Here is a 9,017-nt window from a genome sequence, read left to right as displayed (position 1 = left end):
TGTCCCCATACTCTGTCCCCATACCCTGTCCCCATACCCTGTCCGGCTCTGCCGGGCCCGCAGAAGCCAGCACCCAGGGGCAGGGCAGACTTCACAACCTGCCCCAACCGCCCCCCTGCTGCCCTCCCACGCATGGCATTGATCACGGGCCTGGAGCCCCCGAGGTGCTGCAAGGCTGTTCCGGAGCTGGCTGGCCCTGGGGGTTCCTTGCTGCAGAGGATGAGGGCGAGCAGAGGGGTTCGGCCCCGGTGACGCCGTCAGCCTCCTCCTGCGGGGCCGGGCACGTGGGAATCCCCCCAGGAATCCCCTGTATCGGCACTGGTGAGGCCGCACCTCGAATCCTGGGTGCAGTTCTGGGCCCCTCACGACAAGAAAGACCTTGAGGTGCTGGAGCGAGTCCAGAGAAGGGCAACGGGGCTGGGGAAGGGTCTGGAGCACAAGTGTGATGGGAGCGGCTGAGGGACCTGGGGGGGTTTAGCCTGGAGAAAAGGAGGCTGAGGGGAGACCTTCTCGCTCCCTACAACTGCCTGAAAGGAGGGTGTAGCGAGGGGGGGTCGGTCTCTTCTCCCAGGTAACAAGGGACAGGATGAGAGGAACCGGCCTCAAGTTGTGCCAGGGGAGGGTTAGATTGGAGATCAGGGACAATTTCTTCATGGAAAGGGTTGTCAAGCGCTGGCACAGGCTGCCCAGGGCAGTGGTGGAGTCCCCATCCCTGGGGGGGATTTAAAAGCCGTGTAGATGTGGTGCTGAGGGCCATGGGTTAGTGGTGGCCTTGGCAGTGCTGGGTTAACAGTTGGACTCGATGATCTCAAAGCTCTTTCCCAACCAAAACGATTCTGTGATTGTATCCGAGGCCACAGAGTTGATCCCAAGCTGTGGGGCTGGGACCCCCTGCCCAGGATGGCTCCAGGGAAGCTGCAGACCTCTGAGCGCCAGAGCAGGTTGTGCCCAAGCTGGCGGGGAGTTGGTCAGCTCCAGGCTGCCTTGCCCCAGCCTGGGAACCTCATAAACCATGAGTTGTGACAGTGGGAGCGTGCCACCCTCAGCTGTACCCTCTGCCTTTGCATGGTGCCCAGATAAAGCCTGGGGGTGCCCCGAGCAGGGCCAGGCTGGGAGATGCGCCCGGGCACCCTCAGGGCAGCATCGTCCCCTGGCAGGGCGACCAAGCTGGTGAAGGGTCTGGAGGGTCTGACCTCCGAGGAACGGCTGAGGGAGCTGGGGGTGTTTAGCCTGGAGAAGAGGAGGCTCAGAGGTGACCTTAGTGCAGTCTACAACTACCTGAAGGGAGGCTGTAGCGCAGTGGGAGTCAGCCTCTTCTCCCAGGCAACCAGCGACAGGACAAGAGGACACAGCCTCAAGCTTGGCCAGGGGAGGTTCAGGTTGGCCATCAGGAAGCATTTCTTCTCAGCAAGGGTCATTAGCCATTGGAAGGGGCTGCCCAGGGAGGTGGTGGAGTCCCCATCTCTGGAGGGGTTTAAGAAAAGCCTGGCCATGGCACTTAGTGCCCTGGTCTAGTTGCCATGGTGGTGTGAGGGCAATGGTTGGACTCGATGATCCCTGAGATCTCTTCCAACCTCATTGATTCTGGGATTCTGGGTGAGTTTGTGCGGCGGTTTAACTTGGCCAGAACTGGGAATTGCCATTCGCTGCGAAGTCTCAGGTTTCCCCTCCGCTTCGGCGGCGCGTCCCCCCGGGCAGGAGCTCCGCACGGCGTGTTGGCACTCCCAGGCAGCGTTTTGCACCTTTGCAGCGCGCTACCGCGGTTCATCGACAGCCTCGGCAGCTTCTGAAACCCAAGCCACTGTCATCTCCCTGCGCTGGGCGCTCACCGTGTGTGCTTTGGAAACCCAGGCTCCTGGAGGCATCTGCTTTCGTTTAGCTCCGCTAATGACCTTGCTTTTCTCTAGCACCTTCTATCCAAGTGCAACCCCTGGGCTCTTGCCCTGCACGCTCCTTCCCTGTGAGAGGCACGTCTGTGTCCCCGCAGCCCAGCTCCTCCAGACTGGAATGGAGAGCAGTGCTGGCACAGGTGACACTCAGACCTGGGTCAGGCCAGAGCACCAGACCTGGCACGGGCTCGGAAATCCTTGGTCCTAAATAAGTAGAGGGATTTGGTGCTGGAGATCACAGCGTCCCAACGCTGGCTCTGCAGCTTCCCAGAGAGTTTCCATGATGTCCTGCTTTGGGCATCGTGGGGGGGCCTACAGGAAAGCGGGAGAGGGGCTTTTGACAAGGGCCTGGAGTGACAGGACGAGGGGGAACGGTTTTAAACTGCAAGAGGGGAGATTGAGATGAGATCTGAGGAAGCAATTCTTTGGTGTGAGGGTGGTGAGAGCCTGGCCCAGGTTGCCCAGAGCAGCTGTGGCTGCCCCCTCCCTGGCAGGGTTCAAGGCCAGGTTGGATGGGGCTGGGAGCAACGTGGTGTGGTGGAAGGTGTCCCTGCCCGTGGCAGGGGGTTGGAACTGGATGGACTTTAAGGTCCCTTCCCACCCAAACCAGTCTGGGATTCTGTGATTGCCTTCCCGGCCCTGGCAGGTCAGCAGAGCCTGGTGTAGGCACCTTCTCCCAGGGAGGCCACGGCTGCAGAGGAGACTGAAATTCCCTGCTGCCATCCATCCCCTGCCACGGCTTTATTTAGGGCAGCTCAGCCTGGCTGCCTGCAGTGATGGCACGGCCCTGCTGCCAAGGAGCTGCTGCCCGCCGTGGCTGCCACCCTCCCCTGCTCCCTGCGCTGTGGTGCCACTGGGCTTCGGGGTCTCTTTTACGTCCACCTCTCCCCATCTTCAGGACCTGCCCTCCCCAGCTGACAACCTCCCCAGTGGGGTGCTTGGGGTGGCTTTCCTGGGGACACCTTGATCCCAGGCTCTGCAGAGCTCCCTGCAGAGGGTGCCCGTGCCGGACCCCTCAAGGACCCCGTTCCTGCGGGGAGTGCGGGTGGGGGTGCTGGGGGTGCAGAGAGGGTGCCCGTGTTGGACCCCTCGAGGACCCTGCTCCTGCAGGGGGTGTGGGTGGGGGTGCTGGGGGTGCAGTGGGTGCCCGTGGGGGTGCAGAGGGTGCCCGTGATGGACCCCTCGAGGACCTCGCTCCTGCAGGGAGTGTGGGTGGGGGTGCTGGGGGTGCCCATGATGGACCCCTCGAGGACCCCACTCCTGCGGGGAGTGCGGGTGGGGGTGCTGGGGGTGCAGAGGGTGCCCGTGCCAGACCCCTCGAGGACCCCGCTCCTGTGGGAAGTGTGGGTGGGGGTGCAGAGGGTGCCCATGATGGACCCCTCGAGGACCCTGCTCCCGTGGGGAGTGTGAGTCGGGGTGCAGAGGGTGCTGGGGGTGCAGGGCCCTCTCCAGCGCTGCTGGAGACATGTGAGACACCCACCTGCCGGGGTCCCAGGGTCCCCAGTGCCCTGCCAGCACCCGGGCACGCTGCTGTGATGTGCGGGCTGGGGGGCGGGAGGGCTGAGCTTGCCCCGTCCCCTTTCTCCTCCACGTGGACCGGATATTTTCAAGAGCAGAATCTTTCCTACGAGGCTCTCCAGCTGCCAGGAATGTGCGTCTAGGAATGCCCAGGGCCCATCCAAGAACAACTTCCAGACGTGAGGCTGAGTGACGGCAGTCCCTCGGCCCGGGGCTCCGCAGTCCCCCACGCTCGGGGGGGACGGGGCTTGCTGGGGGGGACGTGTTAACGACACGGGAGGCACCAAGGGGAGGGACGGGCTGTGGCTACTGGGCTGCGCCGGCGTCTGTCTGCGAAGGATTTGCTCCTTCCTCCATTCTGTGGGGCTGGGGGGGGACGTGGGGTTTGGGCTGGGGAGGACGTGGGGTTTGGGCTGGGGGACGCTGTGGATCCCAGCGCTGGGGTTTGGGCTGGGGGAGAACGTGGATCCCAGCGCTGGGGTTTGGGCTGGGGGACGCTGTGGATCCCAGCGCTGGGGTTTGGGCTGGGAGAGGACGTGGATCCCAGCGCTGGGGTTTGGGCTGGGGGAGGACGTGGATCCCAGCGCTGGGGTTTGGGCTGGGGGAGGACGTGGGGTTTGGGCTGGGGAGGACGTGGATCCCAGCGCTGGGGTTTGGGCTGGGGGAGGACGTGGGGTTTGGGCTGGGGGAGGACATGGATCCCAGCGCTGGGGTTTGGGCTGGGGGAGGACGTGGATCCCAGCGCTGGGGTTTGGGCTGGGGGACGCTGTGGATCCCAGCGCTGGGGTTTGGGCTGGGAGAGGACGTGGATCCCAGCGCTGGGGTTTGGGCTGGGGGAGGACGTGGATCCCAGCGCTGGGGTTTGGGCTGGGGGAGGACGTGGATCCCAGCGCTGGGGTTTGGGCTGGGGGAGGACGTGGATCCCAGCGCTGGTGTTTGGGCTGGGGGAGGACGTGGGGTTTGGGCTGGGGAGGACGTGGATCCCAGCGCTGGGGTTTGGGCTGGGGGAGGACGTGGGGTTTGGGCTGGGGGAGGACATGGATCCCAGCGCTGGGGTTTGGGCTGGGGGACTCTGTGGATCCCAGCGCTGGGGTTTGGGCTGGGGGAGGACGTGGATCCCAGCGCTGGGATTTCGCTGGGGGAGGACGTGGATCCCAGCGCTGGGGATTAGCCCCGTGGGGGAGCCACAGCCCAGACGTCCTCCCATGGTGGCCCCAGGCGTGTACATCCCTGTGGGATTTCTGTTGGGGCTGAGACCCTGGTCCTGACCTACCCAACGGCACCATTGGTGCTTTAGGGTTTTTCCCTACCCCAGAACAGGGGCATCTGTCCCACATGGGGCATCTCCCCCTTTGGGGTCGGGGCTGGGGCAGGGGGTCCCGAGCACCCTCGCAGCGTGGAGCTGGGGCGTGCTCCCCCGTGGCCAGCACGGGACCCTGGGGGTCACATTGGAGGAGGAAACATTCCCGGCCGGCGGGGATCCTGTCCGTGCTCCTGGCAGGAGCTTCTCCCAGGGATTCCTGCATCGAGTCCGCAGGTCCTGGCGGAGCTGAGCCGGCCCGCGGGAAGAGACGCCCAGTCTGGGCTTCCAGGCTCCCCGCGCAGCCGCCGGGCTGTTAAAAATACTCCCTCGGCAGCTGGAGGCTGCAGCCAGCCCTGCTCCACCTCGCCACGGCCGAGAGCCAGCCCCGCTCGAGGCTTTCCCTGTGCTGTAGCGTGTGTTCGTCAGGGTGGAGAGAGCATCACGTGGGGAAACGCATCGTATGTGCGCTGGCAGCCCAGAAAGCCACCCGTGTCCTGGGCTGCATCCCCAGCAGCGTGGCCAGCAGGGCGAGGGAGGGGATTCTGCCCCTCTGCTCCGCTCTCGGGAGACCCCCCTGCAGTGCTGCGTCCAGCTCTGGGGCCCAACAGAAGAAGGACACGGAGCTGTTGGAGCGAGTCCAGAGGAGGCCACGGAGATGCTCCGAGGGCTGGAGCCCCTCTGCTCTGGAGACAGGCTGAGAGAGCTGGGGCTGTTCAGCCTGGAGAAGAGAAGGCTCCGCGGAGACCTTCTAGCACCTTCCAGTGCCTGAAGGGGCTACAGGAAAGCGGGAGAGGGGCTTTTTACAAGGGCCTGGAGTGACAGGACGAGGGGGAACGGTTTTAAACTGCAAGAGGGGAGATTGAGATGAGATGTGAGGAAGCAATTCTTTGGTGTGAGGGTGGTGAGAGCCTGGCCCAGGTTGCCCAGAGCAGCTGTGGCTGCCCCCTCCCTGGCAGTGTTCAAGGGCAGGTTGGATGGGGCTGGGAGCAACCTGGTCTGGTGGAAGGTGTCCCTGCCTGTGGCAAGGGGTTGGGACTGGATGGGCTTTAAGGTCCCCTCCCTGTTTTTACCCCCTTGGCACCCAGGGGTGCATCTGCTTGACACAGTGTCCCCTGCCCTCGCCTCACCCCACTCCACTCCTCTCCAGGACATTCGCAACACAGTGGGCAACATCCCCATGGAGTGGTACCAGGACTTCCCACACATCGGCTACGACCTGGAGGGCAAGAGGATCTACAAACCCATCCGGAACAAGGACGAGCTGGACATGTTCCTGGAGAAGATGGAGAACCCCGACTACTGGTGAGCCCGTTGGGGAAGGGTGCGTCGGGGCACCGTGTGACGTGCAGCATTCTCCTGGAGAAACTGGCTGCTCGTGGCTTGGATGGGTGTACGCTTCACCGGGTAAAAACTGGCTGGATGGCTGGGCCCAAAGAGTTGTGGTCAATGGAGATAAATCCAGTTGGTGGCCAGTCCCAAGTGGTGTCCCCAGGGCTCTGTACTGGGGCCAGTCCTGTTCAATATCTTCATCAATGATCTGGACGAGGGGATCAAGTGCACCCTCAGTAAATTCACAGATGACACCAAGTTGGGTGGGAGTGTTGATCTGCTGGAGGGTAGGAGGCTCTGCAGAGGGGTCTGGACAGGCTGGAGTGATGGGCCGAGGCCACTGTGTGAGGGGCAACAAGGGCAAGTGCCGGGTCCTGCCCTTGGGGCACAACAGCCCCCCACACCGCTACAGGCTGGGGGAGAGTGGCTGGAAAGTGCCTGGTGGGAAAGGACCTGGGGGTGTTGGTCGGTGGCGGCTGGATATGAGCCAGCAGTGTGCCCAGGTGGCCAAGGAGGCCACCAGCATCCTGGCTTGTACCAGCACTAGTGTGGCCAGCAGGACCAGGGCAGGGATCGTCCCCCTGTGCTCGGCACTGGTGAGGCCGCACCTCAAACCCTGGGGGCAGTTTTGGGCCCCTCACGACGAGAAAGACCTTGAGGTGCTGGAGCGAGTCCAGAGAAGGGCAACGGGGCTGGGGAAGGGTCTGGAGCACAAGTGTGATGGGAGCGGCTGAGGGACCTGGGGGTGTTTAGTGTGGAGAAAAGGAGGCTGAGGGGAGACCTTCTCGCTCCCTACAACTGCCTGCAAGGAGGGTGTAGCGAGGGGGGGTCGGTCTCTTCTCCCAGGTAACAAGCAACAGGACGAGAGGAACCGGCCTCAAGTTGTGCCAGGGGAGGGTTAGGTTGGAGATGAGGGACAATTTCTTCCTGGAAAGGGTTGTCAAGCGCTGGCACAGGCTGCCCAGGGCAGTGGTGGAGTCCCCATCCCTGGGGGGATTTAAAAGCCGTGTAGATGTGGTGCTGAGGGCCATGGGTTAGTGGTGGCCTTGGCAGTGCTGGGTTAACAGTTGGACTCGATGATCTTGAAGGTCCTTCCCAACCAAAACAGTTCTATGACTCTATGCTCGTCACATCGAGTGCGTGTGTCCGCACACGGGCACACCAGGACTTGGAGCACCCCAACTGCCCAGAGCCCAGGGCTGTAGGCTACAGAGTGGAGACCTTGAGGTGTCCCAGTGTGGGGTCATGGTCATGGGGCTTGTACTACCATCAGGGATGGACACTGACTGTCCAGCCCTAACCCTGTCCCATTCTGTTCCCTGCAGGCGAACGGTCCAGGACAAGATGACGGGTGCGGACATAAAGCTGACAGACGAGCAGGTGGACCTGGTGCATCGGCTTCAGAAAGGGCAGTTTGGGGATGTCCACTTCAACCCCTACGAGGTAGAGTCATGGCACACCCTCTGCGCTTGCTCCCAGCCCTGGGTGGCCCCAGGACGGGCAGGGACAGCGCAGCTGCCACCTCCACACGGGTCTGTGTCTCCCCAGCCGGCCGTTGACTTCTTCACCCACGAGGTCATGATCCACCCGGTGACGAATCGCCCGGCGGACAAGCGGAGCTTCATCCCCTCCCTCATCGAGAAGGAGAAGGTGAGAGCTCTGACGGCACCTCGGGTAAACCCATGTCGCGTCCTCTGGTCCTGTGCAGCCCCGCTGGGCGCCCAGGGCTGCAGAGCTGTGCTGGGCACCTTTCCATCCTCACATCCCACTCCTCCTCCTCCCCAAGCCTCCTGGGGCTCCTGGGGTTGACCTCTTCCTGCCCCACAGGTCTCCAAGCTAGTCCACGCCATCAAGATGGGCTGGATCAAGCCCCGTAAGCCCAAGGACGACACACCGACATACTACGACCTCTGGGCCCACGAGGATCCCAACTCCATCCTGGGACGCCACAAGATGCACGTCCCAGCCCCCAAGATGAAGCTGCCTGGGCACGAGGAGTCCTACAACCCCCCACCCGAGTACCTGCTCAGCGAGGAGGAGGTAAGGGGGGGCCAGGAGCGGCTGGGAACCACCGGGGAAAGCACTGGGCACACGGGGAGCTCAGTCACTGGCAGGGTGAGGAGGGGCAGGAAAGCCCTGGCAGGGTGAGGGGGGGCAGGAAAGCCCTGGCAGGGTGAGGGGGGGCAGGAAGGCCCTGGTAGGGTGAGGGGGGCAGGAAAGCCCTGGCAGGGTGAGAAGGGCAGGAAAATCCTGGCAGGGTGAGGAGGGGCAGGAAAACCCTGGCAGGGTGAGGAGGGGCAGGAAAGCCCTGGCAGGGTGAGGAGGGGCAGGAAAACCCTGGCAGGGTGAGGAGGGGCAGGAAAGCCCTGGCAGGGTGAGGGGGGCAGGAAAGCCCTGGTAGGGTGAGGGGGGGCAGGAAAGCCCTGGCAGGGTGAGGGGCGCAGGAAAGCCCTGGCAGGGTGAGGAGGGGCAGGAAAGCCCTGGTAGGGTGAGGGGGGGCCATGAAAGCCCTGGCAGGGTGAGAGGGGGGTAAGAAAGCCCTGGCAGGGTAAGGGGGGCTCGACTGGGGCAGACAGGGAGCTCGGTGTCGCCCGGTGCTGGCCGGTAACACTTGAGGATGGTCCTTGCCGGGCTGGGGGGATGCGCCGGGGCTGGGGCAGCGGCCCCTCGCCACCCAGGGGTCCTGCCAGCCCTTCTGCCCCCCGTCCCCTCGCCCTGCAGAAGCTGGCCTGGGAGCAGCAGGAGCCGGCCGAGAGGAAGCTGCCCGTCGTGCCGCAGCAGTACCGGTGCCTGCGGGCAGTGCCTGCCTACGCCCGCTTCATCCACGAGCGCTTCGAGCGCTGCCTCGACCTCTACCTCTGCCCGCGCCAGAGGAAAATGCGGGTGAGGGCTTGTCCTACCCCAACACCCCCCAGCCGGACCCAGACTGGCCTCTGCTCGAGCCTGTGTATGCCCTGATGCCACCCAGGTGGTCAGGG

At 63.9% G+C, this 9,017-nt stretch overlaps 1 protein-coding gene across 1 annotated transcript in view; it reads left to right on the top strand.

Annotated features, from left to right (window-relative positions):
• BOP1 (BOP1 ribosomal biogenesis factor) overlaps positions 1–9,017 on the top strand; it is a 72,045-nt gene that overhangs the window by 58,210 nt on the left and 4,818 nt on the right. Inside the window, exons 4-8 of the mRNA XM_068395738.1 lie at positions 5,858–6,012; positions 7,365–7,482; positions 7,588–7,689; positions 7,867–8,079; positions 8,761–8,922. Of these exons, the coding sequence (XP_068251839.1) occupies positions 5,858–6,012; positions 7,365–7,482; positions 7,588–7,689; positions 7,867–8,079; positions 8,761–8,922 (750 nt within the window). The remainder of the gene's footprint in view (positions 1–5,857; positions 6,013–7,364; positions 7,483–7,587; positions 7,690–7,866; positions 8,080–8,760; positions 8,923–9,017) is intronic.

The sequence above is a fragment of the Nyctibius grandis genome, chromosome 3 (assembly GCF_013368605.1).
Source record: "Nyctibius grandis isolate bNycGra1 chromosome 3, bNycGra1.pri, whole genome shotgun sequence".
NCBI lineage: Eukaryota > Metazoa > Chordata > Aves > Nyctibiiformes > Nyctibiidae > Nyctibius > Nyctibius grandis.
The sequence above is the reverse complement of the archived record's forward strand: the minus strand, read 5'-3'. Positions and strand labels throughout refer to the sequence as shown.